At 60.7% G+C, this 20942-nt stretch overlaps 2 protein-coding genes across 5 annotated transcripts in view; one reads left to right on the forward strand and one right to left on the reverse strand.

The window, feature by feature from the left end:
* The first annotated feature begins 361 nt into the window (after nt 1–361).
* PEX11G (peroxisomal biogenesis factor 11 gamma) lies at nt 362–7048 on the forward strand. The gene is made up of 5 exons (XM_047829294.1): nt 362–443; nt 1766–1954; nt 4674–4852; nt 5730–5792; nt 6393–7048. Exons 1-5 carry the CDS (start codon nt 384–386, stop codon nt 6625–6627), a joined length of 726 nt encoding a protein of 241 aa, XP_047685250.1. The 5' UTR covers nt 362–383; the 3' UTR covers nt 6628–7048.
* A 1831-nt stretch (nt 7049–8879) lies between these two features.
* Nucleotides 8880–20942, reverse strand: part of ARHGEF18 (Rho/Rac guanine nucleotide exchange factor 18) — an 84633-nt gene continuing 72570 nt past the window's right edge. For all 4 annotated transcript variants that reach the window (XM_047828814.1, XM_047828820.1, XM_047828826.1 and 1 more), the window contains 12 exons: nt 20285–20361; nt 19000–19178; nt 18134–18225; nt 15909–16091; nt 14559–14696; nt 14108–14229; nt 13537–13593; nt 13396–13443; nt 12824–13285; nt 12129–12462; nt 11152–11277; nt 8880–11071 (listed from right to left, as the gene is read on the reverse strand). In XM_047828814.1, coding sequence (XP_047684770.1) covers nt 10929–11071; nt 11152–11277; nt 12129–12462; nt 12824–13285; nt 13396–13443; nt 13537–13593; nt 14108–14229; nt 14559–14696; nt 15909–16091; nt 18134–18225; nt 19000–19178; nt 20285–20361 — 1961 coding nt within the window. In that variant the 3' untranslated portion in view covers nt 8880–10928. The remainder of the gene's footprint in view (nt 11072–11151; nt 11278–12128; nt 12463–12823; nt 13286–13395; nt 13444–13536; nt 13594–14107; nt 14230–14558; nt 14697–15908; nt 16092–18133; nt 18226–18999; nt 19179–20284; nt 20362–20942) is intronic.

Consider the following 20942-nt stretch of genomic DNA (forward strand, 5'->3'; position numbering starts at 1 on the left):
TCTTTGATATTACACCAGCTGCACACGGTCGCTATAGACCAGCAGACAACAGGCGAAAGGGTGAAGCACAGAAATTATAAAGAAAAACCCCTTCTTGAACCAGGGCAACTTGGACATTATTTTTGTGGGCAGCTGGTTAGCTCGGAAAAGACCAGCCGTAGCGGGGCAGAAGGCAGCGGGTTCCGAGCCATCCGGGGGCACACGCGGCCGTCACTCAGCTGCCAACTCCGACGCTCCCCGATGCAGACAAAGGGCCGGACCGGGGACAAAGGGTCGCGGCCGCGCCTGCGCACAGCGCCCCCCCCGGGGGCGTGGCCTCGCGCCTCGCCCCCGCCCCCTGGCGCTGCGCGCTCACGTCACGGTGGCGCCACGGCGGAGTTGCCATGGCGGCGCTGAGCGGCCTGGCGTCGGCGCTGGAGTCTTACAGGGGCCGCGACCGCCTGGTGAGGCTGGGGCGGAGGGCGCTCGGAGGTCTCGGGCCAGGGCCAGGGCTCAGAGACGGGAAACTGAGGCCGGAGAGGGGCGGGGTCGCTCAGGATCCTCCGTCGCAGAGGCCCTCCCCGGGCTGGGCTCCGACCCTGTCCCCTAGCGGCGATCGTTAGGTTGTTCCTGCTAACCCGTCATGGCTGGATTATTTTCAGTACCAACCAGATCCGCACGTTTGGACGGTTGGGATCCGACCAGACCACTGAAGATGGTCACTGGGTTGTCCCAGTCATAGGACTTAGGATTTAGGACCAGATCCCCTATAACTGGGCATTGGGGTTGTTCCAGCCAATTCAACCTGGCTGGACATTTACAAGGCAACCAAGTCCCCGTTTGAACATTTAGGGTCTGACTAGGCCGCTGCAGTTGGTCCCTGGGTTGTCCCTAACAATCTTCTACGGGGATTTAGGATTTTTGTAGGGCTTTCCCTGTATTCGGATGTTTAGGTTCCTACCACATACCCTCTGGTTGGGCATTTAGGGTCCATCCAGGCCCTTGAGGGCAGAGTCTCTGCGTGTTCCTATAGGAGCTTCCTTCTTTTAAAAATAGGTAGGAATTTGGGTTGTACCAGGAAATGTACCAGTGGTTGGGCAGTTGGGTTCCAACCAAATCCCTTATGATCGGGCATTCAGGTTTTAATCAATTCCCAAGCTGGACATTTTACACTGCCGAGTTTTGCTGTTAAAAGGGACTGAAAAGAAATCAGTAACAATAATATACAAAACAACAGGAAAAAGCAATTTCTGAAAACCAGATGAAACACAGGTAGAAGGTATAAAGCCGACCCAGTTCTCAATGGCCCCAGTCAGCCACTGAGTTCCTTTGATCACTGAAGTAATTCAAGCATATGACCCTTTTGCTCACTGGGCTGAGGCCGGATCACTTCTCCCCTCCCCACTTCTCCCCTCCCCAGCCTGGCTACAGACTTTGGTCCAGCTGGGTGGATGCAGATATACACGTCCGCCTCGTCCTCCAGCTTGCTGGGAAATGGTTTCATTTTCTTGTTCCCATCACATCTGTGTCCAAAGGGAGGGTGACACGAGCCAGCACTCCCTTCGAGTGTCCACAGTGACTTTGGACAAGGATGCCATGTTTCTCCATTTGGCCCACGTGCAAGATGGGCCAGCAAATGTTCAGCTCTTATTGGAAGTTTGTTGATCTAGTCTACCGACCCCCCCCCCCCCCGCCCCAACTTGGTCCCGTGGGACCCACGGCCACGGGGGCTGATCCAGCCTAGTCCGGGAGCACGGCCGTGCTGACTGCTTCTGGTGTCCTGCAGATCCGAACGCTGGGGTACTGTTGCCAACTGGTTGGTGGGGTCCTGGTGGAGCAGTGTCCGGCCAGGTCAGAAGTGGGGACACGACTGCTGACACTGTCCTCCCAACTCAGCCACTGTAGGACTGTCCTGCGACTCTTTGACGACATGGCCATGTTTATCTACACGAAGCAGTATGGCCTGGGGGCAGAGGTAAAGGGGCCGTAGAGAGGGAGGCACAGACTCTGGGCAAAAACTGGTGTTTTCTGGACTTGTCTGAAGGCTGTTGTGTGGGCAGTTTATTGGTTTGTTTTGTTTTTTAAAGTTTATTTATTTTGAGAGAGAGAGGGAGAGTGGGCAGGGGAGGGGCAGAGAGAGAGGGAGAGAGAGAACCCCAAGCAGGCTCCACACTGTCAGCACAGAGCCCGATGGTGGACTTGAACTCATGAACCTCGAGATCATGACCTGAGCTGAAACCAAGGATCAGATGCTCAACCGACTGAGTCACCCAGGAGCCCCGGCAGTTTAATGTTTGTTTTTTTTTTAAACTTTTGCTTTCTTTTTTGAGATAATCATATGTTCTCGTTTTAATTTAAATTAAAAAATAAGTGGGGTGCCTGGGTGGCTCAGTCGGTTAAGCGTCCGACTCTTGATTTTGGCTCAGGTCATGAGCTCATGGTTCGTGGGATCGAGCCCTGTGTCGGGCTCTGTGCTCTCTCTCAAAATAAATAAATAAATCTAAAAAAATAGCTTCTACATTCATACATTCCAAAAGGCTATATGGGCTGTATGTAGACTAAAAAGTCTCCCTCCTTCCTGATCCCCCTTCCCCAGTTTTCCTCCTCAGAGGCAGCTGTTGTCGGCCTTCTGTGATTGCTTCATGAGACCGGTACACGCACAGGCAAATACGCATTGTTTATATAATGAGCTGTGTGCCATTTTCACTGTCCCGCCACTTGCTTTTTTCGCTTAAACAGCACAACTTGGAGGGCACTCCACATAGGTCCAAACAGAGCTCCCTCCTTCGTTGTGGCCACCTAGCACTTGCTATGCAGCTGGCTGGTCCCCTGTTGAGGGACATGGAGGTTTGGCTGTTATAAGGGGACTGCAGCATTCTGCAGGAAGGCACGTAATCTAGAGCAGTGTTCCCTTGCCTGGGGCCATCTTGTTCCCCCAGGGGACATTTCCCCAGGGGATGAGCTCAGAAGCTGCCTGGGGCCATCCTGGCGAAGCCATGCCCCTCCCTGGGTGTCCTGCCCAACCCCTCTCCTGTCCCCTCTCTGAGCCACTCCAGGTTTGCTCCCACCCTCGCTCCACCCCAGTGCCCATGACCCAGTCACCCCAACTTCAGGTGCTTTCCTGGACCTTCCCCCTGTTTTGAAGCCCATCTCCTATCTTCTTCTTTGATTAGGGCATGCTTCCCATGTGCCCCCTGAGGACCCCTCCCCCCACGTCTCTGCGTCCCTAGACCAGGGGCCCTGTGCACCTTGTCTCTCCCTTGGCCAGAACAGGAACTCCTTTGTTGGCTCCAGTGTTTCTGTCTGTGCCCCCTGCCCAGTGAGCATCTCCTCCCCGGTGTAGGGCCTTGACCTTGCTGCTTCTCTGGAGACACTGGAATGAACACACTGGGGAGGGGTGAGGAGGGGCGGGGAGGGCTCTGTTCTCATGGAGGAGTGGAATGTGCCAGCACACCAGAAGGTCCAGGCAGGATAGGGGAGCTGGAGTGGGGTTCAAACCCAGAGGGAGGCAGGGTCACAGCTGGCTAGTGGGAAGGAAGGGGGCATTGGTGGGGCTCATGAGGGGGATCCTGGGAAGATGGAGAGGAGGGAGCGGGTATAGCAGGCAGCTTGGAGGCCCCCAGGGGCCCGGGTCCTGGGGGGTGGGGCCCAGGCCCCTGCAGCCTCAACTTGATACAGGCGGTGGCTCAGAACTCAGGCTTGAAGGGCTTGGGTTCTGCTATTTGAAGGCCTGAGGCCTGTCCTTGTGGGAGAAGGGGCACGCGGCAGCTCACCCCAGGCACCCCCAGTTTGCCTGTTTGTGGGGATGTGCCCCCTCTCTGGTCTGGGGAGGCGACCCGAGCCTTGCAGCCTCGTGCCCACTTACTGTCAGCACTGAGTGCGGAAGCCTGGTGGTACCGTAGCACCCTGCCTGTGGGGTCACGGTTCCCTCGTGGGAGTCATCTGCGAACTTGAAAGACATTTCTGGGGGCGCCTGTGTAGGTGAGGCCGTTGATCGTCCGACTTTGGCTCAGGCCATGATCCTGCTGGATTTGAGCCCCGAGTAGGGCTTTCTGCTGTCAGCTCGGAGCCCGCTTCGGATCCCCTGTCGCCCTCTCTCTGTCCCTCCCTGGCTCACGTTCTCTCTCAAAAATAAATATATATGTATATAAAAAACATTCCTGGTGCCAGTGCCCACCCCAGACCTAGTGAGGCAGAAACCCTGGGGATAGGGTCTTTTTTTTAATTTATTGTTTATTATTGTTTTATTTATTGTTTAATGTTTTACTTTTATTTTTGAGAGACAAAGAGAGACCAAGCATGAGCAGGGGAGGGCCAGAGAGAGAGGGAGACACACAATCTGAAGCAGGCTGTGCTGACAGCTCAGAGCCCAGTGTGGGGCTCAAACTCACGAACCGTGAGATCACGACCTGAGCTGAAGTCAGAAGCTTAACTGACCGAGCCACGCAGGCACCCCTAGAGGTGGGGGTTTTGAAGCTCCCCGGGGACTCCCGACACCTTCTGTTCCACTGGGCGATGACCACACCGTTGGGAAGCAGAAATCAGGTCTTTCTCCTGCAGTGGCCCAGCCATGGGCCAGCCTGCTGGGCCTGGACATTGCCCTGTGACTGCCACCTGGCCTGGTCTGGGTCACTAAAGTGGACCTGGGTAGGTCTGACTCCAGGCCCATCCCCCGCTCTCTCCTGGTCCTGCAGGAGGAAGACATCTTTGTCCGCTGCGTATCCGTCCTGGGCAACCTGGCGGATCAGCTCTACTACCCCTGTGAGCACATCGCCTGGGCTGCCGATGCCAAGATCCTCCGTGTGGACTCTGCCCGGTGGTGGACACTGAGCACGGCCTTCTGGGGCCTCTCCCTGCTGCTGGGCATCGCCAGGCAAGTGGTGTTAGCACGCGCCGGCAGGCTGTATGGGTGCCCCGAGACCTGGGCCGGTGGGCAGACAGGCTGGAGGTGCGAGGGTCTTGGCCTCTTCCCACAGTCCTCCTCTTGTTGCCCCCTCCCTGGATCCATCCAATGGCCACCCTAACAGATGCCCACAAAGCCGGTGGCTTCAAACGTCACACGCTGACTGTCTCGCCGTGCTGGAGGGCGGATGTCCAGTAGGGACTCCCCGGGCTAGAAATCGGGAGGCTGCAGGGGACAATTAGTTCCTGCCTTTTCCGGCTTCTGGAGGCCACTGCCCTGCTCGGCTCGTGGCCCCTCCTTCCATCTCAGAGCCTGTCCCTCCAGCCTGTGTCCCTTGTCACATCTTCTCTAACTGCAACCCTGTGCGTCCTTCTTCTGGGTGTCATCCCAGGGCCACCTCGGTCACCTCCCATTTCAAACCCTTAACTCGGTCACATCTGCAGAGTTTTTTAGCATGTAAGGGAGCACACTCACAGGTCCTGGGGACTAGGATGTGGACATCTTTGGCACGTGCGTGATTGTTCCCGCCGGAGCCAGGAAGAATAAGTCCACAAGCCTGGACCCGGTCTCTCCGTGTGCGTGGTCATCGGTGCACATCCCCGGACAAAACAGCCGGGGGTTTCCTGTCTGGCTGTGTGCTTCTGAAACCCGTGTCGTTTCTAGAACTGTGAAAGAATGGTTTCCTCCCAAACATTTTCCTCTCTACAGAGAGTTTGCTGAGTGGGTTTGTTGAGAGTCCCCTGCCCAGAAAACACAGGCAGAGTGTTCCCCTCCCCGCCCCCTACTGGCGTTTCCTGGCAGATGGGAATGCCCCTCTGGTGGCACATCCCCCCCTCTGTTGATGCAGGTCATTGTGGATGGTCCTGAAACTGAGACAGAGGCTGAGGGACCCCGCGGTGGCCTTTACCAGGTATGACATTCAGGGACATCCGGGGTTTGGTCGGAAGAAGGCTGACTTCGTCCTGCACGCTGGGGACCCGGGTGGGAGCCAGGAAGCTGCTTCCACCAGTTGTGAACCTCGTCCTCTGCAGGCCTGGGCTGGGGCGGCCGCGTGTGCTAGATCATGGGGCCTACGGCAGCTCCAGGGACTGGCACAGGTGGGGAAACTGAGGCCTGCTTGAGGCCCTGTAGACAGGAAGTGGCTGAGCCTTCATGGCGGCGCCCCCAGCAGGGAGGCTGATCTGGGACAGCCGTTTCTTGAGAACTGTGCTCACCGTCCATGTTTCATCTGGGCTGGGAGGGAATGTGGGGCAAAGCCGCACCCGGCAGGCCCAGAAGCTGGGCCCCCACCAGTCCCCCCACCCGTCTCCAGTGGCCAGACGACCGAGGTGTGGGTTTGAGACTTTTCCTGCCAGTCTGTGCCCTTTTCGTGCCATGAGCTCCCTGCTGGGGGTGTGTGACAGGGACCCAGTCCCACATTTCCCTCCCTCTGCTGTCACCTCTTCCGGCCTGTTTGGGGGAGCGAAGGCACTCGTGGGTCGTCCCCAGCACCTTCTCTCTGCTCCCACAGCCGGCTGCCGCGGAGCAAGAGGAGGGCCTTGGAGGCCCAGGTTCAGTCGGAGGTGCTGACTCTCCTGAGCAACCTGGCCGATCTGGCCAACGCCGTGCACTGGCTGCCTCCGGGCGTCCTGTGGGCCGGCCGCTTCCCCCCGTGGCTGGTGGGCCTCCTGGGCACCGTCTCCTCCCTCCTCAGTGTGTACCAGGCCGTCCGGGCCGGTGACTGGACCGAGGCCACCGCCCCTTGACGTGGCCCGGGAGGTGTGGATGCAGCCGGAACCCCACCGGAGGGCCCCCTCCCACAAGGCAGAAATCACCGGGGCTGGGGCTGGGTCTTTAATTGAGCGAGTCAATGCCAGGTGTAGGGAGGTACCGCCCAGAGAACGCTCGAGCAGCCTTGGGGACAAGGCCAGGGTGGGGCAGGATGTAGGCAGGGGTGAGGTCCCCCGAGTGCTGAGGGCTAGGGCCTTCCGGGCTCAGTGGGGGAGGCTGCTCTCAGGTCCAGAGTAGGGGTCTCCAGGCCTCACGTGCAGAGGAACCTCAGCAGACCCTCGCGTGGCCTGTGTCCTGCGTTCCAATCAAGGCGAGCAGGAGAGCCCAGGCGCGTGTGCCAGGTGGGCCTTCGGACAATGGAAACGAGGATCAATTAAAGGGTGTGCTGGTGCCAGGCCCACGTGTGAGCTCATTCCTGTCTCGCTGGCTCCTGCCCCTCTGGCCCGCAGGCCCCCTGGCTCACACAGGCCCCTGGGCCTTATTTTCCGAGCCATCTAAGTGCTGCATGGATGTGGTGGGTGCCTGGAAACCACACCTCCCCAGCCTGCCTCCTGGAACGTGCTTGACTCAGTGGGTCCTCTCGGACTCTGTGAGCACAGCCCACCCGGCCCGGAGCAGCCTTTGGCTGAGGCGGGCGGCTCTCCCGCCCGTCTCAGGCACAGGGGCCACACGGACGCCGCCTCCCACCCCCACGCCTGGGTCTTGTCCTCCTGGGTATCGCTGGGGTGCTTGTGGCGGCTGAAGCATTTCATGCTCTGACACGGCCAGGACCCAGGGCCGGTCTGAGCGTGTCGTGGGCGCCAAGCTGGGGCTGGGCCATGCAGGCTCCTGTCTCCCTCCTCGTGGGGATCAGGTGCGATGGGATGCGTTTACTGTTCAGGCTGACGTTTGAGAGCCACCGCCCCCGTGTGGCCTCAGGCAGGCACCTGCAGGTGGTGGCCAGCCCACACCTGGCCCTCCCCGTGACAGGAGTCCTGGTGGGAAGGCAGAGGGGATCATGCTGTCCCTCTGGAAAGATCTAACAAAAATGGCAGTTTGCAGCCCCTGGGGCTTCATGGGACACCCACCGCATCTTGTTTCCCAAGGAAGTGACGTGGTGGGAAGAGCTGGGGTGGAGGCCACTTTGGGTGGACACGGGGCGCAGGAGAGACCCCCCTTGGAGCACCCTGCCCCACCTGTCTGTCCCTGGGGTTCACAGGTGGGGGGTGGGCCAGGCTCTGGGCCCTTAGCAGAGGCCCCCTTCCCAGCACTCGGGGCCACCAGGGAGATTGGGGGGGGGGCGCGGTCACAGCAGCACCCACTCACCTGCCTGGAGACTCAGTTAATACAAGGCACCCAGGGCAGGGTGTCTGTGGGCAAACCACGTGAGCACCTGGATGCTAACGTGTCAGGTCACGGGTGCCCCAACAGGCTGGTGTCCCTATGGGCCCGGGCTGTGTGGGAACACTGCTGGGTGGTCAAGGAGAAGCCCCACCTGCAGTGTGGCCACACCCCCTGCTCAGCCTCTTCAGGTCTTCGTTCCCAGGAGCTGGGCCTCAACGGGTTCTCTCGGGACCCAGGGAGTACACATGGCAGCAAACTGGGGAGCAGGGAGGCTGGTGGGCCTGGAGGATGGCCCAGAGGCCAGCCATGGCTCCTTGTCAAGAAGGCTGACACCCCAAGACCACGGGGACAGGTCTGAACGGAAGGGGGCCGTGCTGGAGCGGGGAGGACTGGTGGTGCTCCCACACCTCAGTCCCCTGCGGAGGGCTGCTTCTCCCCGGGCCACGGCCGCCCTGGCCTCGCCACCACCCCCAGTGTGATCATCTGGAGCATCCTCAGAGGGGACCAGGGCGGGCTTGTGGGCTGGGCTCCTCTGGGCGGGGCCACGTTGCTTGCCCAGGAGGAGCCTCAGCATCCCTGAAGCCACCACCCCAGCTGCGGGGCAGGGGAGTGTCCTGCACTCTTCCACAGGCCTGACCCCTGCACGCAGCAGGAGGGAACATCAGCTCGGGGGGCCCCTACGGCATCCCGGCCACGCAGGTCCTGTGGAGGGGAGTCTGCGGGGCCCTGAGCGTGGCGTCCAGGCCTCCCCCAGGTCCTACTGCAGCAGGGGGTGTGGCGGGGGGGGGCCCGCCTGGGGAGGGGAGCCACGGGAGTTTCCCCGTAATCCACCATCACAGCACCGGCGTTGGGCAGACGATCCTCAAACAAAACCCCAAACCCTCAATACGAACACTCCGTTCGCTCACCTCCGACACTTTTATTGCTGGAATCAGGTCTTAAGTTCTAAGACGGTTCTGAAAGATCCCGCGGTGAGGAAACGCAATCATCGTAAAAGCAATTGTCGGGTGGACTAAGATTATGGTCACGATTAACAAAGACGCGCACAGATTCCACAGAAATAGTATCTGTTCAGCCACCGACCACACAAGGAGAACTGGGCTCTACCCAGGGGTGACCTCCTGCTGGCCAGACATGTACCGCCACTGCCCCGCTGCGTGGCACGACCGAGAAATGCCCTCAGCCCCGTGGCGGGGAGCCCTGACTGCTGCCACATGGCTGAGCGGAAACTCCTCACCGCGAGGGGCACCTGGCGGTCACATCGCCCAGCACAAGGGCCCAGGAATGTTCTCTTTACGACAGGACAGGGACCTAAAGTCAACTTTTCTAAAGTGCTCCGATACGTCTCGGTACGACACGAACACTGATTAGAGACGTGGCACAGGTCGGCTCCGCTGTGTCACAGGACCGAGGGAGACCGCTTTTCCTTGCTCCTCGAGGAGGAGGACACAGTCGAGAGCAGGGGAGAGGAGGGAGCAGGCGGGGCTTCTCGGAGAGGCCCAGGAACGTCACACCATTTCCTGTGCTTGGGAGAGGTTCACGACCGCTGCTTTCCGTTCCTCCGTCAGGAATGCCTGTGTCGCTCCACCCTGCAGCGCCCCCGCTCCTTGGTCAGCGAGGGACCCAAGTCCTCCCGCCAATGCCTTGGAAGGGACTGGGCTCTGGGCTCGGTGGCGGGGCCAGGGGTGCAAAGGCTGCGGGATCCCCACTCACCCACCCGGCACCCAGAGTTCCTCCAGAGCTGAAGTGTGGCTCTGACCCGTTTGCCACCCGACCGTTCCTGGACATCTAACACCCCCCCCTCCCACCCCCTGCCGTCCACAGCTGTGCGGCTGGACTGTGGGGTGGGGGGGAGCTGCCCTCCAGGGAAAGTGGACAGTAAGCTAGCATGGCTCACTGGGCATGAGGCACCCACGGCCATCTGGCCACCTAAGGTCTCCTGGCCACACGTGACCCCTCTAGCATCTCACCCTTGTCTGCCAGGGCAGGGCAGCCCCACCACTCCATTCCCTAAACCAGCACCTGCCCCTCAGTGAGGGACACCTGTCCCGGGGGCTTCCTCCCTGTGGCCCCAGGAACACCAGCCCATCCCATGGGGGCTGGGGACCCTCTGCTAGGAGCGGGACCCTCAGGAGTGCACGAGTCCTGCCTAAAGCTCTCGATTTGCCTTCTCCGGACAGGCTGAATGCCCAGAGAACAGCTGGTGCCCTTGAATCCCACAGAATCATGCCAACTGGGTGAGGTTCCTCTGGGAAGCACAAAGTTGAGCAACAGCAGGCTTTAAAAACCTCTGTCAAATTAAAATGAGTTATGGCCCGCCCCTTCCAGAACCTATAGAACCTGTCTACGGTGCCACTGGCCATCCCCTTCATACGCCCTGCCCTGTGGCCCTCTGTCCCCAGGCGGGCTGTGTGCCACCCCTGGTCTGAGCTCACGCCCTCGGCCTTGAGGTTCACCGTGAACACATGTAGGTTTCTGCTTTGGAAGCTGATTCTGCTGACACCACCCACCCCTCCTGGTGCCCTAATGACACGTTCCAGCGTCTCCTGGGGGCTGTGGAGCCTGGCCCAGGGCCAGCACCTTCTCCTTAGACTGGGATCTGGCCTGTCACCAGGCTTCTTGCGTTGGGCAGTCCCTGGGAACGATGGCATGGAGTTGCTCTCTCCCTACTCACATGGGGTGCTACAACTGAACACAGCTCCTTAGGTCAGCTCTGGCTCACCCTTCGATTACAAACTTTCCTTGCTGTATCAAAAAAAGTTTAGAAAGTTACCCAGGCACCATTGCTAATCCTACAGAAAGAGCCTCGAGACGACAGGCCCGCCCCGGCCCAGACCCCAGCCCCAGCCATGCGGTCGCTGGTGTTGGTCTGCTAGGGAAGGGGGGAGGGACAACTGGGCTGCTCCCCGGAGAGCAGGACAGGGAGGGGTCTGCACCTGGAGCCACAGCCCCTCTAGAAGAAGATGACGTCTTCCTTGCCGGCTTCTTCCTTGTCCAATGGCGTGGTGGGCAGTGGCAAGAAGGATGGGGGCACGGGCGCGCCCCCGGGCTTGGAGCCCTCAGGGGGCACGTCGGCTGGGGCTGAGCCACAGGGGTCTGGAAGAGAGGGGGGGTGGCGGGTGTCGGCAGCTGCCGGGCATCACAGCAGCCCCGCTGTCCCGGGGGGCCGGGCTCACCTGGGAGAGGCGTGGAGCCGTGGCTGCCTGGCAGGACGGGGCTCAGCGAGCGGCGGTTCCGAGAGGCGCCCTCGTCCTTGCCCATGAGCTTGCCGAGAAGCAGCTGCTGCTTCAGGTCGAAGGAGGCTGAGGGCAGAAGGGCACGGCCCGGGGTGTCTGGCCTCGCTCCAGGCACACAAGCAGCCCCCCTCCAACCCCTCCTTGGCTCTTCCCCCAGACGGCCGAGGGAGGACGCCGGCACCCATGACCAAGGACGGCCCCAGGGACAGCGAGGCCGGACTACAGTGCGCCGCTGGAGAGAGACCCCGTGACCCCTGAGTCCCAGCAGTCCTGGGACACAGGCCCTGCTCCTCAGGGAACACCCCAGGACTGGCTCCCCTCAGCCAGAGCCTGCATGCTGACAGCACCCGAGGGAGCCCCCCCGGGCTTTCCCTACCGGGGACCACTCGCTGCAGAGTGCTCTGTGCGAGGACCTCAGTGTCCCCTGTGTGGACCGAGGACCCGTAGAGATGTGGGTGCTAGTGTCGGCACTGGCTGGGGGCTCGGTGGGAGTGTTAGCACTGCTTGCCTCGACGTCCCTCAGTGACCCAGGCTCTCTGACCTCTCCTCCTTGGTCACCCCTTTGCAGGGCCCCACTTTCTGAACTGCCAAGAGGTTCCCTCATCCCCAGTCCCAGTGTGAGGGCCGGGGTAGGAAAAGGACATGGGGTTTGATGTTTTAATTTTGCTTCTTGGGCCGGAAGACCACACGGGGACAGGTCGTCTCTGTAGCCTGGTGTCACCAGCTGTGCCTTCCAGTTTTCTCCTGGTGCCCCTTCCAGGGAACAGCCCTGGGGTCCCATTTTGGTTTGCTCCCAAGAAGCCGCTTTGGTCTCACAAACGGTGGTGAGTGGACCGGGTGGGCACCTGAGATCACCGGTCACCTAGAGCCCGCCAGGACTCCGCAGCCTCAGCTCCGCCCCCCCACTCCGGGCTCACCCGAGCTGTCCCAGCGCTGGGAGCCCCTGCTCTTGCCGCCCTTGTCCTTGCCGCCCTTGGTGGAGGCGGCCAGCTTGGTGGGGATTTGCTGCTGCACGGCCGCCTGTCTCTGGATCTGGTTGGTGGCGCTGAGCAGCTGGATGGGCACGTCGCTCTTGGCCGGCCGACCCTCCGCCGGGGTGCTGTCCCGGCGAGCCACCTCGGGGCGCTCTGGGAACTCGGGGCCCGAGCTGGACAGCAGCAAGCTCGCCCGGGGTCCTGGCGCTTTGGCGAGGCCGGTGGGCCCTTCCAGCCCTTCCCCGTTGAAGCTGGGAGCGTGGCTGGGGGGCTGGGCCTGAAAGAGGGACAGACGCCACATCCCAGAGCTGTCCCTCCTGCTGGAGATCACGTCCCACCCCCCAACCCCCCCACCCCCCCACAGCCGCTGTCCCCAGATCTGCAGTGTCCAGGGCCGGTCTCGCCCACTTGCCCCACCCAACCTCCTCTGGGTCCCGGGGTCACCTAAGCGCGCGCGGCTGGGAGGTTCTGTTTGGGGGCGGGGCCGGCGCCGGCCCCCCCCCCGGGTCGCCACTTACTGCTGCAGGCACGAGCACCCAAGGTTACACTTAGTCGCGCCCACGCACACGGCACTTATGCTGACACGCGCCGGGGCTCACGCGCCCGCGCCCGGCGCGCCGCCCCGCCCCGCCCCTCACCTCGGCCAGCGCGTCGGGCGGCAGCGCTGTGTTCTGCTTCTTGAGGCGCCGCTGCTGCTCCAGCTGCTCGCGCTCCCGCTCCACGGCGCGCTGCGCCTCCCGCAGCCGCTCCAGGTCGTGCTGGTAGGCGCGCCGCTGCCGCTCCAGCTGCTCGCGCTCCTGGCCCAGCCGCTCCTGCAGCTGCAGCGACTCTTCCTCGCGCTGCCGCAGCTGCGCCGAAGCCACGTCGAGCTCCTGCCGCTGGCGCTCCCGCTCGCGCTCCCAGCGCTGCTGCTCCAGCCGCAGCCGGCCCTGCTGCTTCTGCACGCCCGCCAGCTCCTCCCGCTGCTTCTCGAAGTTGCGCTGGCGCTCCTGCTCCAGCAGCAGGTTCCCGCGCGTGGACTGCAGCCGCAGCTGCTTCTCGCGCTCCTGGAGGGCGGCCCTCTGCATCTCCACGTAGCTGTCCTGCTGGGCGATGACGGCCTGCGGGGGCCGAGGCGGGGCGTGGGGGAGGCCCCGATGTTAGGAGGCGGCTGGCCCTTCCCCAGACCCTAGCTTCCGGCAGGAAAGGGGCCCGGGCGCAGCCCCTATACCTGGAGGCTTAGCAGCAGCTGGGACAGCGTCTGGATCCGCTGCACGAGCTGTGGAGAGGGAGAGAGACGCGGGCTCCCTGCACGAAGCTGCACGGGGCGTGCATGCCGACCCCCGGGGAGATGGACGAGCCCCGAGCCTACCTCCAGCTCCAGGACGGCGGGCAGACGGGGGCCAGACTCCGCACCTGGCACTGTGACCTGTGGAGGCAACAGCGTCAGACTTGAAGAGCTAAGGACCTGCTGATTAGTGACCAACAGGCCCTTCTCCTCCCAGCCCCGCCCGGTCCTGTGACTCGCGTTGAGTCTTGGCATCTGGAAAACAACCGCACAGGGCAGCCTTCCTGGAGGCGGGAAGGCGGCTGTCGTGGGCTCACCCTGCGGAGGCTCGGGTCACACAGCGGGTGGTAGAGGGAGCCTCAGCCGCAGCCCTGCTCGGGCCCCAGTGCGCCCCAGCCTCCGGGCACCAGGACACTTGTACAGACCCAACGCTGGCAGGCCCCGCAGGGTCTCTCCTCTGCTGAGGCGGCTGCAGCTACTGCCCTGGGCCTGTCCCCTCTCTCATCCCATTCCCGGCCACTGTGGGCCACTCCCAGGGACAGCGTGTTGCCACGAGATGGAAAAACTAGACCACGCAAGCACAGGCTGTTCACACTTGGCAACGGTAACGAAAAGGGCTTGGGCGGCCCTGGACCTGGCTACGGGAGCGACATACCACAGGTGGTGGCTCCTCAGAGGCCCCCAGGGTGTCGCCGGGCCTGGAGTCTGGGCTGCTCACCGGGCCTTGCCAGTCTCGGGGGCCGGGGTCGTTGCTGCAGACCTTCTTAAAACTGCCGTCTGAAAACCCCAATCCAGGTGCGTGAGGGGGCTGGAGGTCCCCCGGACGGGGCCCCATAACCCCGGAACCCAGGTAGGAAATTGTGGCCAGGCCGCTACCCTTGGGCTTGTGCCAAAATGGCAGCATCGGAGACACACGCCAGCAGGAAAGGGAGGGGCTGGTCTGTGTGCCGCTGTCGGAGCATGACCGACAACACCCTAAAGGTTCCAGAACCTCACCACAGAGGGTTTATAATCGTTGAGGGGAAGCAGCAGCAGAGACACCCAGCAATAAATGCCTCGGCTTTGCAAAGGGAACGTTCCGAGCTATCCCAAGAAGCCCCACTCACTCTTGCCGGGGCTGCCCACGGTGTCGCAGCCCCCGAAGGTGTCTGCCCTGCGGGGCAGGCCCGCGGAGCCTCCCCCATCTTCCGCCTGACCGTTGGCGCTGGCCAGCTGCCTGCAGAGCAGGTTCTGGATGTCCTCAACTGTGGAAGGATATGGGAGGAAGCGAGTCGCCCTGTGGAACCACACGGGGCACAGGGATCGGGGCCTAGAAGCTTGCAGGGCCTGGGTCACGGTCTTCTAATTCCTGTTGCAGGACTTCAGCCCCCCGCTCTATGCATTCCCCTAACTTCAGGTACTGCAGCCAGGACAGGCCAATGCATGTCTGCAGGTCAGGTTGGACCTCGGGGCAGCCTGTGGGAGGGGCCGGGGAAGAACTCGGGTGTGTGCTTGTGTGTCAGGGGTGCACACAGAAGGTCGGAGGCCATGGGAGGGTGGCCTCTGGGGGCAGGTCTGGTCACACAAAGTGCTTTAGGACAAACAGGCTTTGGCCAGTGAGGCGGTGGGGAGAACATTCCAGGCCCAGGCACAGGATATGAGAGGGTCCTCAGGGGGCCAAGAACAATGGCCCCTGAAGAAATGTGAGGAAGCAGAAGGTCAGTGTGGCCGGAGGACACGAGGTGGAGCAGAATTGGAGTCCACAAGGGACCCCCCTGGTCTCTGTTCCCTTCACTCTGAAGGAAAGGTCTGGAGGGCATCTCTCTCTCTCGTTTGTCACTGAGAGAGCAGTTGCCAGCTGTCCGTCTGGACCCAGTGAGCACTGGCCGGCTGGCCTGACCCAGGCTGGGCCTCGTGCGGAGCTGGCCCAGCAGCTGTGTGGGGGCCGCCGGGGGCTCCAGCAAGGACCTTGACAGCTCCACGAGGCGGGCCTGGCAGCAGAGTGCTCACGGAGGGCAGGAGACTGGCCAGCGCCCCCCTGTGGTCGCTGTGTTCAGAAGCCTCCTCCCCCCAGAGGTGGGGTTCCAGGCCCAGGGGCAGGAGCCCTCTTAAATGACCCACCAAATGTGGGTATGTGCATGATCTCTGGGGAGATCACTGGTGCCCCAATCCTCAGAGAGGAGGGCCTCTTGAGGGTGGGGAACCCATCTCAGTCGACTTCAGATCCTAGGGGACTGGCGTGGTGCCTCGTGTAGCAGGTGCTCGGGAGAAGGTGCTGAGTCTGCCGGGTGTGAGCGCTGCTCCTGGGAGAATGCCCGCCCCAGACAGAAGTGCGTCCCAGACAGGGTGGCGAGTTGGCCACACTGGGTCACGTGCCGTCCTGGGGTCCCCCCGAGAACCACCCCCCACCCCGGGTGGAACTGTGGCGGCAGCAGCAGCCGGGTGCCCAGTGAGGGCCCCCAGGCTCGGCTCCTTACTCTCACTCATGGCCGACTTGAGAATCAGCTCCCCCTGCACGGTCTCGGAGGGGTCCCCTCCTCGGAAGAGGAGCCGTGACGGAGCGACGTCTTCCAGCCCGCTCGTCTCGGCCATCTCCAGGTAGATCTGCTGCTTCTCGCTGAGGCTCTGCGCAATCTGCTGGTCTTTCAGGTTCAGTCGCTCTGCAAAGGGATGGGGGGCGGGGGGGGGGGCAGCAGTCGGCCTTCCAGGATCATTTCTCCCAGGAGTGGGCTCTGGGAGGCCCCTGCAAGGGGGGTGGGGGGCTGGACTCTGGGGACCCCGGCTGACCCGCGGCCCACCCTTCCAACAGCCCACGGGGAAGGTGAGGGCACAGGCCTGCCTTCTGATTGTTCGCCCCAGCTATGAAAAACTAAACACCATGGGGTACACGCGAGGACTTTCACGGGCCGATTTATTAGTTTGGGCCAAAGTGAGAATGTTCAAAGACTTCGTTTTCCTATCCTGAGCGTGTTCTGTCAGGCATTTAGGCCAAACTCCTTGCAGGTCTCTGGGTTTTATGCCTTTTTCTAGTTGCGGCCACGGCAAAGCTCTCGCTGGTGACTGCTAGAATACACGTGTCACGTTCAGCTGCATCTCACAGCTTCCCGTAGTTTTCTGGTTGATTCTATTAGATTTTCTAGGCAAATAATCATGTCACACGTGAAACACAATTCTGTCCCTTCCCTTCCAGTCATGATCTGACTTCTGCTCCTCCCCTTATCACCCAGGCCGGAGCTTGCAGGATAAAGGTAATAATGGGGACAGGGGCTGGCCCAGCCTTGCTTCTGATTTTGAGGAGTGTCCCTGAGGTCCCAGTGTTAAAGATGAGATCAGCTTTTGATCCAAGATGGGAACGAATATCTCCATAAAGAAAGCACCTATTTCTAACGCAATCTTGTCACGAACATGTAAGGAACAGATATCGTTGTAGGACTGTGGCATCCACAGAGGTGTGTCCACGGACATGTGCCTAGCACAGGGTGTGTGTTACATAACCATCCCGCAAAAATAAAGAGTCTGAATGAATACGGCATTAGCGTTGTGCTCTCGGGGTCAGTGGGATTTTCCACCCCTTTCTTCTGGACATTTTTATTAATCAGTGCCCTCGAACGTATGCCTCTCCCTACAAAAGAAATAAAATATAAACTGCCTAATTTTACGTGCTTACTGTCTAAATGCTACCTAATTTGAAAATAAGTGACTCAGTGAGAGGAAGGAGAGAAGCCGATTGAGACCACAAAGTACTGGGAACCGTTGTTGGCAGTGACCTCACTTCAGTCCCACAGGAGTCTGTTAAAGCCGGGAGAAGAATGGATAAGCACATAGGTGCATCTGTACAACGCAACAGTATTCAGCCTTAGGAAGGAAGGAAACACACACCCTACAACACGGCTGAACCCTGAAGCATCGTGGTCCGTGGAATCAGCCAGACACAAGAGGGGAGAGATCGCAGGACTCTCTATACACAAGATCCCCAAGACAGGCCAATTCATAGAAACAGAAAGCAGAGCAGAGGTTACCAGGGGCTAAGGGAAGAAGGAGCAGGGAGTGACAGCTAATGGGCGCGGGGTTTTTTTGTGGAGAGCTGAAAATGGTCTGAAATTGTGGTGACAGTTGCACAATCTTGTGATATACACCCGAAGCCACTGCATGGTATGCTTTAAGTGGGTGAACTGTGTAGTGTGTGAATTATGTCTCAATAAAGTAGCTGGAAAAAAAATTAAAACAGGGCGGGGGGAGCCGAGGTCCCCAACCACAAAGCCAGGGCTGGTCTCGGTCTGCCAGGCGCCAGAAGGAGGCTGTGGGGTCCCGTGCTATTCCAAGTCCCCTTGGGGCTTTTGTGTACGTGACCTGGGACACCCACAGCGAGCTCCTTCCTGGACAGGGACGGAGGGAGAGGGCAGTGTATGTGGCGAAGCGCGAGTGTCTGGAGGTGGCTCAGGGGCCCCGAGCGCCACCCTCTCCCTTTCTCATGCCCCCTCCTGCCGATCGCCAGCTCATGACAAAACCTCACTGCAAAGGCCCCACAGAGCTGTAGGACACGAGACAGCCCACGGGAGTCACTCCGTGGCCAATCCCAGTGGGAAGGAACAGAGATGCCGCTCATGGTCCCTGGCCCACTGCCTCAAGCCAAGCTGTGGAGCCTTCTGACCACACGAGGGACACATCGTGGGAGTCAGAGGTCCAGACTGACTCCCCTTACCTTGGAAGTCCCTCAGCCTCAGGGCGCGGGCCTCGACCACCTTCCTCTCCTCTTCGGCCTCGCCGAAGGGCCCCTCCTCCTCGTCGGGACAGCTGCAGGGAGAATGGGCAGATGGGCGAGAACGCCTCACGGGCAGGCTGGCCTCAGTGACGGGCCCTGAGAGCTCTGTCTGCAGAACTGGCTGCCGAGAACGTCTCGTTCTGTGGGTGACTTAGCTTGCTAACGGTGTGGGAGAAAAATGAGGGAGAAGAGAATGGCAGCCACCGGCAGTCATCCCGTCTCTCAGGGTCCACACGTAACCAGCCACTGGTTTACGTGCCCGGTCACGACACGGGAGAGGAGGAGACTGAGGGGGACCTGCAGAACTGGCATCGGGTATGGAGGGAGCTCTGGGCAGGCTAAGGGTCCGGGAAGCTGCCAGGTGTAAAGAGAGGGAGCAGCAGGCTGGCTGGGTCCTGAGGGGTCCCCTGGCCTGAGGAAGAAGGACCGGACACCACAACCTGCTCCAACAGGCCCGGCCCCCTGTCGGGTGTCATTCGTCGCATCCCACCAACACCCAAAGTTAGAACCGCCTGGGCCCGCACCCCCCGGCCAGCAATGTCGCGGCCCCTTTAGCAACTGACAGGTTGGGCTGTTGTCGGAAGGTGCCAGAATGGTGCCACGTGTCCCTTTTCGACGAGGGGGATGGACAAAGCACCGAGGCGGAATGAGGGAGAGGAAAGGCAGAGGGGTCTCTGGCCGACCTGTGACCTCTAGTGCTCTCTCAGGCCCTTCAAGGCCACAGCTGACCGGGTGGCTGTCAAAGCCCAAGGCTACACGGCTGGGGGGTCGGGTCGGGAGGGGGCGCACACACGGGCCCTTCTCACTTCTCAACGGCCCTTCTGATGTGAGCCATCCAGGTGTTCCTCTCCTCTTTGGAGCTGGTGTAGATCTCGTACATCTCCGGGCCTCGCAGGGAGACGCTGATCAGGAACATGGCTTTCTCCTCGTTGGCCACTTCCCTCACGATGAGCTTTTGTAATGAGATGACCGGGCGCTTGGAGTCCTGTGTGGGTGCAATGCGGTGGTGAGGGGGTAGCTTCACCCTGCCGTATCTGAATGGCTGTCGCGCGCCTGTCTGAGGGGGAGGGGACGGGGGGCGGCAGGTGCCCCATCTATTTTCAAACAATGGAAAGCAGAGATATTTTGCCACGTGGGGAAAAAAGACACGACTGCAACGATCTCCTCGTATACTCTGTTTATCGTGCTTAAACACGTGTTTTATAACCAGTGATGCATGCCACTGGACAAAACCCAAGAGATACAAGGGTAGGTAGTGTATGATCACAAATGAATCTTCCTCCTGACTCTGTGCCCCAAACCGCCACAGCCAGGCAGTATTCCTCTCTGTGATCCTACGAGAGACGATGCTCTGACACAGCCTGGTAAAATGCACGTTAACTGGCGGTGATGGGCTGAACTGTGCCCCCCAAATCCTGATGTTAAAGCCCTAACCTGCCTGGCACCTCAGAATGTGATTCTGTAGAGGTGGAGCGTTTACAGAGGTGCTTAAGGTAAGATGAAGTCATTAAGGGAGGGGGTCCCATCCAGTAGGTCTGGGGTCCTACTAAGAGAGGGGACGGTGCACACAGTCACACGGAGGGGACGCCATGTGAAGATACGGGGAGAGGATGGCAAGCCAATGAGAGAGGCCCCAGGAGAAACCAGCCCTATGCAGGCCAGGCTTGGCTCCCGTGACAAGGGTGTCCCGGGATCAGAGCGCCGTGGGGCCAAGATGCTCACAGCTCCCAGGGAGCAGCTGCCTGAGCTGCGGTCTTTGGTAGGGAAGGAAAGAGGGGATCTCCTGGCAAGGATGCGGGAGCCCCCGAACCCCCAAGCCCCTGAGAGAGAAAAGGTCACGGAGACAAGGAGGCTAAGACCAGACAGGATGCCAGCCCAAGGCCCTGAGGCCTCCTCAGGCAATCAGACAGGACCCTGGGTCTCGGAAAATTCTACTCCTGCCCTGTTGGAACCTCCTGGCCCCTGGGAGGACGTGGGACAGCGGGTGAACTTTCGGATGTGTCCTCCCGGCCGCCCTCCGACTCAGCTTCACAGCCACCCCCTAACGTCCCAGAGGGCAGGACCTAACGTCTGACGAGATGGGATACGTACCACGGAGGCAAAGACGTATTTTTGATCCTTTTCTTGTAGCAGCAAAAGCACATCAGTCAGAAGGACAACGAGAACATCTAATGAGAAAGCACAGAAGGAAATGTCTCACAGGGTCGCAGGGCCACATGGGTCCTGCCAGGCAGACCCACGCGTCCAGGGAAGGCTCTAGCCCCAGGGCAGGGGGGCTGGTCGCTCAGCCTGGCGCCATGATGCTTCTGCAGGAGCCTGAGGGTTTCCGTCCACCTCACGGCTCTCCATCACCTCCTGGGTTCCAACATTTGGCACAGATCAGTGGCTGGAGGTTGCTGAACCTGCCACTCAGTCCCTGTTGTGATGGCACCTGCAGGCCTGGCCTCTGAGATTCTCTGGCTGATTCCTCAAACATGAATTGTGTCCCCCCCACCCCCTCCTGCTCCCAGGTCAGCGGGGACTTGAGCCAGGGACGTTGTGGCCTGCCCTCAGGCCCCTTGTCCCTGTGGGGACACCTGACAGCAGAGTCCTGGCACGTCCTGCACGGAGCGTCCAGCCGGAGCCCGTGTGTCTCAGAAAGCAGGAGCAGTGCCCTCTCCAGACACCCAGACCAGACGCCTCTCCCCACGAGTCCTCTCGCCTGCGGCCTGCGGGCTCCTCCTCACAAGCATTTACTGCACTTCTCACT

This window comes from Prionailurus viverrinus, chromosome A2, assembly GCF_022837055.1.
Source record: "Prionailurus viverrinus isolate Anna chromosome A2, UM_Priviv_1.0, whole genome shotgun sequence".
Lineage (NCBI taxonomy): Eukaryota > Metazoa > Chordata > Mammalia > Carnivora > Felidae > Prionailurus > Prionailurus viverrinus.

What these genes read in the sequence shown, in the direction of transcription:
- PEX11G (XM_047829294.1), top strand. Translation starts at nt 384, where the DNA reads ATGGCGGCGCTGAGCGGCCTGGCGTCGGCGCTGGAGTCTTACAGGGGC. An exon ending in ACAGGGGCCGCGACCGCCTG is followed by an intron (nt 444 to 1,765) that starts GTGAGGCTGGGG and finishes GGTGTCCTGCAG; the next exon opens with ATCCGAACGCTGGGGTACTG. An exon ending in CTGCTGCTGGGCATCGCCAG is followed by an intron (nt 4,853 to 5,729) that starts GCAAGTGGTGTT and finishes CTGTTGATGCAG; the next exon opens with GTCATTGTGGATGGTCCTGA.